The sequence below is a fragment of the Bactrocera dorsalis genome, chromosome 6, assembly GCF_023373825.1.
Source record: "Bactrocera dorsalis isolate Fly_Bdor chromosome 6, ASM2337382v1, whole genome shotgun sequence".
NCBI classification, from domain to species: domain Eukaryota; kingdom Metazoa; phylum Arthropoda; class Insecta; order Diptera; family Tephritidae; genus Bactrocera; species Bactrocera dorsalis.
In genome coordinates this window covers 8,056,802-8,072,085 of record NC_064308.1, presented here as the reverse complement: position 1 = coordinate 8,072,085, position 15,284 = coordinate 8,056,802, and the positions used below count along the sequence as shown (strand labels likewise).

Below are 15,284 nucleotides of genomic sequence, written 5' to 3'. Positions count from 1 at the left end.
AAGAAACAACCGCTTTATATGGTTGTTTCTTTGATAGTTATTATGCTAATCATTTATTACTTGATTTTTCTGTATTATTGGCAATTGTTGCAATATTTTTATGATATTTAATTTACGATCGGCTTATGAAGTATAGTAACTCCACGTTTGGCTCAGATATGGCCAGAATGGGTACTCTTTAGCCCTGGGGTTAGGACTGTGACAATAGAGGAATCTTGCGAGGGAGTGGCCGTGAATAGAGAACGGCTTCGATTCGTGGAGTAGATAATTTTTTATATTTAATTTGAAGCTTTGTATAGCTGATCCCACATAGATACGATAAGAGCGACCTTTGCTTTTTGTAAGTGTAGGTGCATCACTTTATCGCATTGAGAGTATGGTACTCGTTGAACCTTAATTTTGTTGAAGATTTTATTTATTTTGAAAATTTACGAAAAAATGTAGATTTTTCGACTTTTGATACAACTGTGTTTATTATTTATTTTTATTTTATATTTTTATGTATGTACTAATTTGGCGTTTAGTAGGCCGCCACCGCTCTAGGATCTGTTCAGATTTTTTTTTTTTTTTCATTATTGGCGAAAGCCATCCTGCGGGGCCGAAAAGTTGTATGTGCTTTTAATATAGGAGGAAGTTTCCCTATATTTCGAAATTTCCTTAATGGTGAATTAAGGTATTGATTTTATTTTTTCTCAACTTGAGTTGGTGTGGTGGTAACTGGTTCTGCAACTAGTCCACTTTGTGTTTGACTGTGCAGCGTTTGAGATCTTTGTGCCTTTGAGCAGCATGGTGTCTGTTGGCAACTTTTAGTATTTTCAGTTTCCGGATTTGCTTTTGCAATTAAACTCTTGGTTTGTTTTATAAATGCGCTTCTTTGGGGTGAGATGGGATATCTGCTGTAAGGAAGCATTGTGTGATGTCTTTTATGACAATATAAGCAGTTAAATTTGCTTTTGCAATTTTTAAAATTATGTGTATGGGACAAGCAGTTTGTACAGAGTCTTTTTGATCTGACAAAGTTGTTCCTTTCGTTAATGTTTAATTTTTTGAACTTCTCGCAAGATATAAGTTTATGCCCTCTTTTACATAGTTCGCATGACGTATGTTTTTTCTGTTCGGATGTGAACGATTGCGTTTTGTAAAAGTTTTTGTTTGAATTGATTTTGTTACTAACTTGGGGTTTATTTAAGCTTCCATTTTGGTCGTGTTTGTTCTTAGTTTTGATTATTTTTTCTTCTAACCTTTCCGGAATTTCATATTGGGTGATGAGAAAATCTTTCATTTGTTGCCACGTTGGGCACTTTTTTCGTGATGAGAGCGATTGCTCCCATAGAAGTAACGACTTTTCTGGTAATGCGGCGGTGCAAATGTTTACCAGAATAGGATCCCAGCTGTCTGTGGGAATATTTAGTGTCGATAGAATCGACAAGCAATTTGAAACAGTGGATTCTAGTTTGATGAATTCTACACTTGTTCCTTTCTTAACTTTTGGCAAGTTCATTAGTGTCGTTACTTGTTTATCGACCAGTATTCTTTCGTTTTCAAATCTAGCTTTTAGAGCTTCCCAAGCGAAATTGAAATTGTCGTCATTTAATGCGAACTGTTTAACTATTTCGCCTGCTTGACCTTTTGTTTTGTATCGGAGGTGATACAGTTTTTGTGCCTTTGATAGTTGTGGATGGTTGATGTAAACGGCTGTGAACATGTCCCGGAAGGATGGCCATTCTTCATAAAGGTAAAAGGTTTCTGTATCACATGCTGGCACCTCGAGTTGGATGCCTGAACTTGCTTCTTGATTGTCTATTTGTGGCAGCTCTACTCTACTGTGGGGAGTAGGTGCAATTGCTTTAATGAGCTTTAATTGATCGGAGATCATAGCATTCGTTTCTTCATATTGGTCCAAGCAGTTTTCGTAAATATCGTAAGCCGATGATTTAAAATTTTGAGGTAGATCTGAATCGTCAGATTCTACAATGGCGTCGTGAGCCGATTGGAGGCGAGTCCAAAAATTTTTAAGATTTTGGCCTTTTACTTCCAATAACGATTCCGAGTTTTCGTGAATCGGTGAAGCGGCAAATCTAGTGCAGTATCTTGTTAAACTGTCACTTTCTGAAATGAATTTAATAGCCTGTTTTGAGCGTGTAGCTTCAGGTGTACTTTGATTTTTGTTGTTAACCATTTTTGCAAAATAATATTATCTATTTATATTTTAGTAGAAAACGTACTTTTTATCAATTAAAATATTTTATGTCCGAATATTTTTTATTTAGGTACACCCTAATACTTGGACTTATACGTGCTTATGTTTTATGTTTTGTGCAATTGAGAGCTCGTTGAAGAGATCAATGCGCTATTTAAATAAATACACGAATTGTTTGTGTGCTTATTATGCTTTTCCTTATATTCTTAAGTAATTGAGAGCTCGTTAGAGAGATCAAGTCGCTTTTTTAATTAGTATGCACAAATTGTTTGTGCTAATGTATATGACCAAACAATGTGCTGTAATGCTTGTGTAATTCTGTTTGGTTTGTTTTTGTTTTAAGCAATTGAGAGCTCGTTAGAGAGATCAATTCGCTTTTTTATGCAATCCTGCTTGTTTTTGGTTGCCAAAGAACAAGGGGTATTGCCGGATAATTGCCAATATGGTCTTTGAATATAAAAATATATATATATGTATGCAAAAATATATATATATGTACGAATATGTATGCATATATATGTGTGCTCAATAATTTTTTATGTTAAGCTGGGTTTTTTTTTGTTAGATTGAATAAATTATGAAGGTATATGTTTTAACAATTTGTTGTATTGTTAATTTTCCCGCGTCATTTATTTAAGCATAGGCAGTTTGTATGCCGTATGTTTATATTTTTTCGCAAAAAGAGAGGACGCGAAAACGGAATAGAAAAAAATTGTATTTTCCGTTGTCCTCTTATGTATGTAATTTAATATATAAATATAGCAATTATACTTGTTAAGTAAGTAAGTGACATATATACGTTTACTTTTTATATAGTATTTTTATATGCATATCCATATGTATGTTTGTATTTAATTTTATTTGTTTTCCTTTCTTCGCATTGATATTTGGATTTATGCAATCCTGCTTATTGTTGCTGTTAAACAAAAGGGGTATTGCTGGGCAAATTTTTTTTGGAATATCAAGCTTTATGTATCTACTTGATTTAACTATTTTTAATAATGCGACGATTTGAATTAAAAACATGAACTTGAATAATTAACATGAGGTTTTTAAATACGAAAAACCTTAACTTAAAACATACATATGTACATATTTTTGTGCATATATTAAATATAACGTGAAATAGATACGCTCACTTTGATTCGGGGAAAACGTATGTGTGTGCATGCCCCTTTTTATCGCCAATTCTCTTCTCTTGTTTCAGCTCTTGAAGGTGTTGTTGCTTGTGTGTATAGTTGTTTTAATTGTTCGCGCCCGTTTGATCCGTTTTTGTGTATGTTTTGTTATATAGGAGCTTTTACCTTTCGCGCGCGATTTATGTTTTGTAATTACATTTCGCGCTCATATGTATGTTTATTGTTTATATATATTTTTAGTTTGGAGATTTCACGTCCGTTTGTTTCGATTTGTTTGTTTTATTGGTGCCCGATTTAGGTTTTGTTTTTAGGTTCCACGCGTGTGTGTTTTTTTTTTTGTTTTTTGTTTGCTTGTTAAAATTGTTTTATATATTTTGTTTTTCTATGCAATTTGTTTTTGTTTTTGTCACTTCACCTTGTCTTTTATTCGCTGTGAGTCTTGTTTTGTTTATTTACATACATATAAACACTGCACTGTTCTGCACTTTCTTTGTTTCTTTATTTGCTGTGACACTGCACTACTGTTTTTTTTTTTTTTTTGTTTTTTGTACTTTAGCGCACTCTTTTCGGTGACCTCAAATTTCGTAAAAATTTATGTTTTATTTGGTTTTTGTGTTATTCACGTCACCTTTTTGTAATTTTTGTGTTTTCTTTTTTAAGTTTCCCTTCTTTTTGTTTTCCAATCACCACACTTTTTGTACCATTAAGTCAAAACCTGTATATGTGCAAATATATGTACTTTTTTTTGTGTCACTGCACTTTGTTTCTTTTTTTTTCTCACTGCACAGTTTATATTTATATGTTTATTGTGGTTTTTGTTTCACCACTGGTGCCTTTCAGTGAGGCTCGAAGGACCATGAATATTTGGGTGCCCACCTAAGGGAGAATCACACCACCGCATTTAAGTTTTAGGAGTCACTAGCACTCCCGACTAATATTTATAATTAAAACCATTATTTTAGCGGATCGGAAATAAGTGTTAATTTATTTGTAATATAAATTCCGGTTACACCAAATGGAAACTTATTCTAAATAGGGAAACAAATCCGGGATCGATGTAGAATGAAGCGATGTCGAAATAGTCGATGTGCGCAGAGTCGAACGAACTGTGGTAGCGAATCGTCGATGTCGACCCGGCGCAGTGTTTAAGCGAAAGTATCCAAAACGAATGTGTATAGGCGATGCGTGTATGGAGAATGCTGACGTGCGATGAGTGTATGTGTTGATGATCGAATTATGAGAGTCGAATTGTGTCCGCTTTCCCTTTTTTTCTATCCCTTTTGATGAGTGGGTTGATGTACAGCTGTAGTGAGATGTGTTGGTGTTCTGTTGTGGTGTCATCAGCTGTGGTGAATTGCGTGGTCGTATTAGGGTGCGCCAGTTTTTTGGGAAAGGTAGGCGAATGCTTAACTCATTTAAACACTTTGTTTATTCTTTTTTCTATATTTATTTTCCAGGACAGTTTGGTGTCATTCTCCACCCCCAAGTATTTAGCTATTGGGGATAGAGTGAGTGTTGTACCATTTAGTACCGGAAGTTCAAACTGAGGTATTTTGGTTCTGCTTGTGAATAGCATCAGTTCTGTTTTGTTCGGTTTAACTCCTAGAACATTGTTTTTAGCCCATAGGTTTAACCTACGAAGTGCTCTTTCCATAATCTCGCTGACTGTTGAAGGAAACATACCTGAAACATACGTCTGCATACGCTACTGCTTTCACTCCTCCACCGTTTAGTTGGAGAAGTACTTCGTTCAGCGCTACAACCCATAGAAGCGGAGAGAGGACCCCCCCTTGAGGCGTCCCTCTACTCACATAACTTGTTTGTGTTGCAGCGCCGTTTGAAGCTATAATCTTCCTATTCTCAAGCAACGATAGTATCCATCGGCACACAGTGTCATCTATGCCCCCATGCGACAGAGAATTAATTATCGTATTTACTTCTATGTTATTGAAGGCGCCCTCTATGTCTAGAAAAGCAGCCATGGTGTATTGCTTGTGGTGTAGTGATTTTTCAATCACAATTATCACCTCGTGAAGGGCGGTTTCGGTTGATCGGCCCTTTATGTACGCATGTTGGGACTTCGATAACTTCTCCGCCATTATTGTTCTTACGTGTATATCTATTAGCCTTTCTAGTGCCTTTAGCATAAATGAGGTAAGGCTTATAGGTCTAAAATCCTTGGCATTCTCGTGTGTTCTTCTGCCTGGTTTCGGAAGGAACACAACTTTACTCCTTTTCCAACTTCTTGGGATGTAAGATAGTTGAATGCTTGCTTTGTATATATTTTCAAGCCTTAGAACCATTGGTTCTACCAGTTTCTGCAGAATTATGGGCATAATCCCGTCAGGACCTGCCGCTTTAAATGGTGCAAAACTATTTATGGCATATTTGATTTTCATTTTGTCTACTATTTGGCTTCGATAGTCAGCTGCGTTCACCGGTGGTTCCGGTTGAACCCTCGTTGAAGGTGTTTGCTGACTCCTGGGGAAGTGTGTTGTGATTAGTACCTCCAGAGACTCTTTTGCCGAGGAGGTCCAATCACTTCCCTCCACATATGCACAAATTGTTTGTGCTAATGTATATGACCAAACAATGTGCTGTAATGCTTGTGTAATTCTGTTTGGTTTGTTTTTGTTTTAAGCAATTGAGAGCTCGTTAGAGAGATCAATTCGCTTTTTTATGCAATCCTGCTTGTTTTTGGTTGCCAAAGAACAAGGGGTATTGCCGGATAATTGCCAATATGGTCTTTGAATATAAAAATATATATATATGTATGCAAAAATATATATATATGTACGAATATGTATGCATATATATGTGTGTTCAATAATTTTTTATGTTAAGCTGGGTTTTTTTTTGTTAGATTGAATAAATTATGAAGGTATATGTTTTAACAATTTGTTGTATTGTTAATTTTCCCGCGTCATTTATTTAAGCATAGGCAGTTTGTATGCCGTATGTTTATATTTTTTCGCAAAAAGAGAGGACGCGAAAACGGAATAGAAAAAAATTGTATTTTCCGTTGTCCTCTTATGTATGTAATTTAATATATAAATATAGCAATTATACTTGTTAAGTAAGTAAGTGACATATATACGTTTACTTTTTATATAGTATTTTTATATGCATATCCATATGTATGTTTGTATTTAATTTTATTTGTTTTCCTTTCTTCGCATTGATATTTGGATTTATGCAATCCTGCTTATTGTTGCTGTTAAACAAAAGGGGTATTGCTGGGCAAATTTTTTTTGGAATATCAAGCTTTATGTATCTACTTGATTTAACTATTTTTAATAATGCGACGATTTGAATTAAAAACATGAACTTGAATAATTAACATGAGGTTTTTAAATACGAAAAACCTTAACTTAAAACATACATATGTACATATTTTTGTGCATATATTAAATATAACGTGAAATAGATACGCTCACTTTGATTCGGGGAAAACGTATGTGTGTGCATGCCCCTTTTTATCGCCAATTCTCTTCTCTTGTTTCAGCTCTTGAAGGTGTTGTTGCTTGTGTGTATAGTTGTTTTAATTGTTCGCGCCCGTTTGATCCGTTTTTGTGTATGTTTTGTTATATAGGAGCTTTTACCTTTCGCGCGCGATTTATGTTTTGTAATTACATTTCGCGCTCATATGTATGTTTATTGTTTATATATATTTTTAGTTTGGAGATTTCACGTCCGTTTGTTTCGATTTGTTTGTTTTATTGGTGCCCGATTTAGGTTTTGTTTTTAGGTTCCACGCGTGTGTGTTTTTTTTTTTGTTTTTTGTTTGCTTGTTAAAATTGTTTTATATATTTTGTTTTTCTATGCAATTTGTTTTTGTTTTTGTCACTTCACCTTGTCTTTTATTCGCTGTGAATCTTGTTTTGTTTATTTACATACATATAAACACTGCACTGTTCTGCACTTTCTTTGTTTCTTTATTTGCTGTGACACTGCACTACTGTTTTTTTTTTTTTTTTGTTTTTTGTACTTTAGCGCACTCTTTTCGGTGACCTCAAATTTCGTAAAAATTTATGTTTTATTTGGTTTTTGTGTTATTCACGTCACCTTTTTGTAATTTTTGTGTTTTCTTTTTTAAGTTTCCCTTCTTTTTGTTTTCCAATCACCACACTTTTTGTACCATTAAGTCAAAACCTGTATATGTGCAAATATATGTACTTTTTTTTGTGTCACTGCACTTTGTTTCTTTTTTTTTCTCACTGCACAGTTTATATTTATATGTTTATTGTGGTTTTTGTTTCACCACTGGTGCCTTTCAGTGAGGCTCGAAGGACCATGAATATTTGGGTGCCCACCTAAGGGAGAATCACACCACCGCATTTAAGTTTTAGGAGTCACTAGCACTCCCGACTAATATTTATAATTAAAACCATTATTTTAGCGGATCGGAAATAAGTGTTAATTTATTTGTAATATAAATTCCGGTTACACCAAATGGAAACTTATTCTAAATAGGGAAACAAATCCGGGATCGATGTAGAATGAAGCGATGTCGAAATAGTCGATGTGCGCAGAGTCGAACGAACTGTGGTAGCGAATCGTCGATGTCGACCCGGCGCAGTGTTTAAGCGAAAGTATCCAAAACGAATGTGTATAGGCGATGCGTGTATGGAGAATGCTGACGTGCGATGAGTGTATGTGTTGATGATCGAATTATGAGAGTCGAATTGTGTCCGCTTTCCCTTTTTTTCTATCCCTTTTGATGAGTGGGTTGATGTACAGCTGTAGTGAGATGTGTTGGTGTTCTGTTGTGGTGTCATCAGCTGTGGTGAATTGCGTGGTCGTATTAGGGTGCGCCAGTTTTTTGGGAAAGGTAGGCGAATGCTTAACTCATTTAAACACTTTGTTTATTCTTTTTTCTATATTTATTTTCCAGGACAGTTTGGTGTCATTCTCCACCCCCAAGTATTTAGCTATTGGGGATAGAGTGAGTGTTGTACCATTTAGTACCGGAAGTTCAAACTGAGGTATTTTGGTTCTGCTTGTGAATAGCATCAGTTCTGTTTTGTTCGGTTTAACTCCTAGAACATTGTTTTTAGCCCATAGGTTTAACCTACGAAGTGCTCTTTCCATAATCTCGCTGACTGTTGAAGGAAACATACCTGAAACATACGTCTGCATACGCTACTGCTTTCACTCCTCCACCGTTTAGTTGGAGAAGTACTTCGTTCAGCGCTACAACCCATAGAAGCGGAGAGAGGACCCCCCCTTGAGGCGTCCCTCTACTCACATAACTTGTTTGTGTTGCAGCGCCGTTTGAAGCTATAATCTTCCTATTCTCAAGCAACGATAGTATCCATCGGCACACAGTGTCATCTATGCCCCCATGCGACAGAGAATTAATTATCGTATTTACTTCTATGTTATTGAAGGCGCCCTCTATGTCTAGAAAAGCAGCCATGGTGTATTGCTTGTGGTGTAGTGATTTTTCAATCACAATTATCACCTCGTGAAGGGCGGTTTCGGTTGATCGGCCCTTTATGTACGCATGTTGGGACTTCGATAACTTCTCCGCCATTATTGTTCTTACGTGTATATCTATTAGCCTTTCTAGTGCCTTCAGCATAAATGAGGTAAGGCTTATAGGTCTAAAATCCTTGGCATTCTCGTGTGTTCTTCTGCCTGGTTTCGGAAGGAACACAACTTTACTCCTTTTCCAACTTCTTGGGATGTAAGATAGTTGAATGCTTGCTTTGTATATATTTTCAAGCCTTAGAACCATTGGTTCTACCAGTTTCTGCAGAATTATGGGCATAATCCCGTCAGGACCTGCCGCTTTAAATGGTGCAAAACTATTTATGGCATATTTGATTTTCATTTTGTCTACTATTTGGCTTCGATAGTCAGCTGCGTTCACCGGTGGTTCCGGTTGAACCCTCGTTGAAGGTGTTTGCTGACTCCTGGGGAAGTGTGTTGTGATTAGTACCTCCAGAGACTCTTTTGCCGAGGAGGTCCAATCACTTCCCTCCACCCTAATGTAGACAGTATTAATATGGTCTTTAGATAGCATTTTACTCAGCCTAGCGGCTTCTCTGCAACTTTCTATCGATGTGCAGAAAGATCGCCATGAGTCGCTTTTAGCTTTCCTGACTGCTTTTTTGTATACCTTCATAATGTCTTTATATGGCTGCCAGATTTTGGTTCTAAAACTCTCATTGAAAGCTTTCCTTAGTTGTGTTCTCAAATTCTTGAGTTCACTGTTCCACCAAAGAAGGGACTTTCTCTTTTTTAAAACTGTTAGCGGAGTAGATTTATTAAAAAGTTGTGGTAAAGATTTTTTCCAACTGCTCTACTTCTGAATCTAGTTCTTCAGGATTTCTGGTACTCGTATTGCCTCCCTTTTCGAGGCATTTTGTTGCTATACTGGTAAATTTTCCCCATGCCGTTCTTTTAGGGTTCCGGTATGTGAGAGGCGCACTGTACCTCTCGCGGATGCTGAAGAGTATCCAGGAGTGATCCGACATGGAAGGCTCATCGGATACCCTCCAGTTATCCACAACGAGACTGTCTGTGTCTGTTGATAGCATGAGGTCAAGAACTTCCTCCCACCCCGGGAACCTATCCGAGCTTGGGAAAATAAAAGTTGACTTATCGCCCTTCTTGCAAATACTTAGATTACTATTCAAAATATACTGCAAGAGTGACTCACCTCTGGTGTTTATACTGGAGCTACCCCATACGGTGTGCCTTGCATTTGCATCACACTCTATTAGGACATCATCTTTCTTGTTCCCCTCTACTAGCCTGGTGAGCGGGGCCGGTGGTATGTCTTCGTCATGGGCCAAGTAGGCCGAGACCAAGAAGAAGGGCTTTTCCTTCTGTTCTACCTTCCCCACTGTGATATCTGCTGTGCTGTAATTAGGACAAAGAAATGCATTTATACTTTTATTGATAAGAATGCATGCCCTAGGTTTACCTCTGTTCCGTGTGTAAAACAGGTTATAATTGCAGCTCTTTAGCCCTTTTATGGAATCTTCATTGACCCAGGGCTCCTGTATTAGGCTGATGTCGATGCCCCCCTCGCTCACGAGGGTTGTCAGATTCGCTGTAGCACTCTTCGAGTGCTGCAGGTTAATCTGTACGCATCTTATGCTGTTGTTATTGGGCATCTCGGGGTTCTTCAATGCCCACATTCCTTAGCAACTGGCTGGCGTCGTCGACCTCTTCCGTGTCGTCTTCGTCAGCCGCTTTGTCGCCTAGGAAGATTTTTAGTCTGGCCTTGCGTATTCCGAAGCTGATTTTGTTGTCAGTCTTCTTCAGAGCCTCAATGGACTCATCGCAAATGGCCACTCGTATTGGCTTGCTTGCTTTATTTGGTTTTTCTTCCTTGATAAGCTGCCACTCATCTATACCAGGTATAGAGTTTTTCGCCTGGCTCCTCTAGTGGGGGTAGCCAAATGCGAGCCCGAGGCCTCTTCGGAATATTGCCGGCGGGTATAAGCCTCAATTGGAGGCCTACAAAGGCGTTGCTAATTTTAGCAACACTACCCGTCAGGAAATCTAGCGAGGCCTGGTCCGCGCACTTGATGACCCTGTAGCCCCTGAGGGTCTCAGAGGAGTCAAACTCCGGGTGAGGACCCGCCGGATTGTCGAGTACATAGCTTCGCACCATACTCGACAATCTGACGTCGATCTCCACCCATCTCTCCTGTGTAGTGCGCGGAGAGGAGGAATTTCCATCTAAAATGGCCACCTGCAGGCTATCCCTGGCTACATCGCAGAAATGCCTTGCCGTTGTTGTGCTGCTGTGTTCGCCTTCACTCCTCCTCGGTTTTTTGGGCTGACTTCCGGGTACTTCTGTGGTAGAGCGATTTCTTTTTTGAGAAGTGCTCTCTCGTTTGCTCCCTTCTTGAGGTTGTGATTGCTTCCTTTTCAGGTAGCTTTCGCTCGACGATGGATTTGAGGCGCTTTGTTTCAGCCTCAACAACTGGTGTACCGGCTGCTTGGTCTTTGGCTATCTTCCCTAGTATGAAGACTGCCCTCTGGTACCGGTTTTTTCTCAGCTGATTTTGGGATTTCTTGCGCTTCTTTTTGCTCTCTCCTTTAGCCGCCAGTGCACTTTGGATGGTGCTCATGGCAGCCTTGGAGGTGGACGCTTCCTCCCTTATAACTGAGGTTTTCACTGCTGTATCTACCGGTATACTTTGGTTGGTATGCCCGGTAGTACTCTTACTCGTCTCCTGGCTGGAGGCAAGTAGTTCGTCTTCTTCGGATTCCTTGATTGGATTCCTATAGCTTATGTCCTTAGTCGTCGCTGTTGTCGTCATGGTTGTTGTAGTTGTAGTTGTTGTTGTTGTTGTATTGTTATTGTATTCGTTCATATTTTGGTCCCATGCGGAGAGAAGGCTTTTATACCTCCGACCTCACCCGGCATCGGAGGGGACCGTTCGCGATCAGCTATTTATTACCCCCGCTGACCATTCAGCCCTCGGAACGGGTACCTCGACACCTTGGCTTAGGGTGGTGTTGGTTCGGGTATCCTCATACTTCCACAATAAGAAATGGGCGTAAAACCTGGGGTTTATTCATCCATATCACTATTGTGGGAATTATGAAGTGTCCCTCTTAGTTCGTAAGATTAGAGTGCGTTTCCTTTGGGATGCACACTTTACTCTTACTTTAGCCCCTTCGCCACGACAAGGCGACCAACTTCATTATGTAAATTTAAATTAAAAAGTTCCTCCTCAGTTTCATTAATTTCATCATCTTGGTTGTTAAGTTGAAAATCTTCTATGGGTTCGCTGCAACATAATAGTTCAATGACTTCAGGAGGAAGTGTGATACATTTCCTCTTTTGAATGCGTTTACTTAAAAAAAATGTGGAAATTAATGGATCTGATGTATCGATAGCCCTATTAAACATGTCTAATAGGTTATTGGTGCGGTTGTTTCTACGAGCGTGATGTAATCTATCGGCTTTGTATATTTGATGTCGCGATTCAGCAGCTTGGTCTCCAAAAAACCCCATGGGAAGTGCAGTATTTTCTATTATTTCTCTTGAATGTATTTATTAGTACTTTATGGACTGTAGAAGTCATTGGCAGCCAGGGATATAGCTCCTGAAAACGTTTTGCTGTTTTAAAGCAATATATTTCAAATCAAAATTATTTTGAAACGAAATATAAGGTCTTCGTCAACATCAGTTATTTTAGAAAAAATAGTGTGTTCAGTAAAAGCTCGACGAGTAGTGTTCCCGTCATTTGTGGAACCGGAGCCTCATATTTTGGACACATCTACGCGAAGTCCAAGCTTTTTCCAAAAATCGTTTTGAATGTCTACTTTTCTTTTTAAGGCAGGTAACTTATCTTCTCCTCGTATCTGCCACTTTTGTATTTTGCATTTATAGCCTAAATGTAATAGAAATTCAAAAAATCTAATCCAAAAATGAAGGGGGCTAATTCCAAATTTTAAGGTTTCCTCTTTTGCATGAAATACTTTTTTTTGTAATCACACGTGTTCATAAAGTCCTTAGGTGTAGCACCACAAATGGAACAAGCCTGGTTTGATCTAGTCCCAGTTATAATGTTTAAAACTTTTCCATCAATTAGTGTTAAAAATAAATTAAAGGATACTTCCACAGATTTTCCATCACCAATTGATATTGTTAGGGTTTTCAAGGCATTAATCTCATTTTTTAATTCCAGGTGCTCCGCTAAAATCACTTCTTTTGTCTCTTTTATGTACTCCAGTTTAATGGGACGGCAAAATCTTACAGACTGTGGTGTGCGGTTGTTCCAAATTGGTTTACCCGATGAGAGCAGTAACCTTAAGGGAATGACTGTTGTAGCCAATTGAGAGCTATCGCTGCTATTTAATGAACCTGGCTCATTAAATGTTGGCTTAAATTGAGCTTGACCAGTGCTACTATCAAATCTGTAGCTTAATATCAATTCAGAGCTTACAAAATTTGCCTTTTCCGTTTCCATTACAGCTTGAAACACTTCTCTTTGCATATCAACATTTCAGCCGTATGTTGTAAAATATTTCGCAACGGAACTTTGGCTAGGGTCTCACTTGCTTCTATACCCTCAGGTCGACATTTTAATTTTGCGGCTGTAATTTTGCTATAATGAGGATATATGTCGCTTTTTCTTTTTTTGCTTCCATCGAGTATTGCATTATACTGCTCTTTTGAAAAATTATGCTCAAGAAGGAAAGCTAAGGCCTCATCCGTTGAATAAGGAATTGGCTGTTTGGGATTCTCGTTAACAAATTTCAGCATTTTTGATGGCCTTGTTGGACTTTCCATGCTTTCTTTCAGGACTGCAGCCAGATCAGTATCACCTTGTGTATGAGCCGATGTTGCTGCTACACGAACTAGAGGATTAGTATCAGCTTTTTGAGCTGATAGGTCTGCGGCTTCTTTTCTTTTTCCGAAATCTGATTTGGCGCTGTATGGCAGACGTGGACGTCCAACAGTGGTAGGTGGTGCTTTTTTAGAAATGTCGTATAACACAAAATTTGTTTCAGTATTAAGCCACGCTTCATTTTGTTTTTTAAAGGTATTTATGTTTCTGTGAGATTTTTCTCACTTTGTTGCCAAATTTACGCAAAAAAAATGTAATATTTGCGATATATGTTTCTCAATTTCATCCGAAAGTATATTAACTTCAATTTTGCCAACTACATATTTTAAAACAGCATCAAACTTTCCTTTTTTTGTGCATTCTTTTCGCCATATATCAAACAAATCAGATTTTTTTATGGTCAAAGTTTTAGATAAATTCTACAGTTTTAAGGATATGTAGACTAATGAATTATTATCAAGTATAGCGACATACACATAAGCCAATGTTAATTAAATACATATATTCTTACTTGTAGCTTTATTTTCCATTTTCCAGTAATCAATTATTATCAACACAATTCGTTAAACACACTCTTAAAGATGACCAAGCACTACTGAACTTGCAATCACATTTGTTGAAAGACTTGCATCGATTGACTTTGACGCACACGTGTGTAACGGTACTCTATATTTAGCACAAACAAAAATCATGCGTCTTTGTTTTGGAGTATTGCCAATTAAAAAACAACAACAACAAAAGTGAAACGGCACTTTGATTCTTATCACTTTTGCACAGAAAAAACGCTCATTTGACCTAATGTGCAGTGTGATTGGCGGTACATTGTTCATTTTCGATGTGTTTTTCTTTCTACTCTTCAAATTCTGCCGTATCTAATTTTTTTTTCCAAGACTCACATAGCTTACAATATGAACATTTAACAATGACATCCAAGACTTTTCCTGATTGATATCCTATTAGAGAACTGACACCATAAAGTAATGCAAAACCACACCTTTTCCAATTCCCATCACCGGAGACAGTCACATCTGTAGCATCTTCCATGCATTACCGTCTTTACCATAAGGGCAAACGGGGCCCGTGCCCAGGGGGGCCCGAAGGACTGACAATTTCTCTCACACATTTTTGTCGAGCATATTACCCTTTTTCACAAATCAGTAATCTTATCAGAGGGTATATTTCCGAACACATCCTACCAAATTTACTAAGTACACCATCCAGCGATCACTCACGCAATCACTCCGATTCTAAAGTCAAGCCGCACCGTGTAAACAATGTCTAACATAAATGTCGACATTGTCTATGGTTGGAGGAATCTCAGGATGATAATACAATTTTAAGAACTATCTTAACTATCTTAATATATGTGTATGAGTGCATGTTCATGTGTTGGTTATTGTTTGAACCTATGTTGTGTGACCTTGGATTTGTTTTAGTGTGAGTACATTTACAAACAGTTGCTAAAATGCATTCTAAGAACCCATGGGTTATCATATGCAAACATCTTATCTTTAGTTATGTTTGTGTTATTGTCTGTTGAATGCTATTGTTTTGCATGACAATGCATTTTAAGTATTTTATTATTTATTTAAGTGTTTGTTTATGAATTTACTTTATACT

The 15,284-nt window shown here is 37.7% G+C and overlaps 1 protein-coding gene across 2 annotated transcripts; it reads right to left on the bottom strand.

Moving 5' to 3' along the window:
* Nucleotides 1-27: 27 nt before the first annotated feature.
* On the bottom strand, nucleotides 28-14,919 carry LOC125779112 (uncharacterized). 2 transcript variants are annotated; one of them, XM_049459675.1, is made up of 3 exons: nucleotides 14,176-14,919; nucleotides 10,274-14,083; nucleotides 28-10,209 (listed from the first exon to the last, which is right to left on the bottom strand). In XM_049459675.1, the coding sequence occupies exon 3, from the start codon at nucleotides 2,177-2,179 to the stop codon at nucleotides 683-685; it is 1,497 nt and encodes a 498-aa protein (XP_049315632.1). In that variant the 5' UTR covers nucleotides 2,180-10,209; nucleotides 10,274-14,083; nucleotides 14,176-14,919; the 3' UTR covers nucleotides 28-682. The 2 variants fall into 2 exon arrangements, with proteins under 2 accessions (XP_049315632.1, XP_049315631.1); XM_049459674.1 differs by having other exon boundaries at nucleotides 28-14,083.
* Between the last annotated feature and the right edge of the window lie 365 nt (nucleotides 14,920-15,284).

Coding starts and splice junctions, on each gene's coding strand:
- LOC125779112 (XM_049459674.1), bottom strand. CDS start 2,179: ATGGTTAACAACAAAAATCAAAGTACACCTGAAGCTACACGCTCAAAA.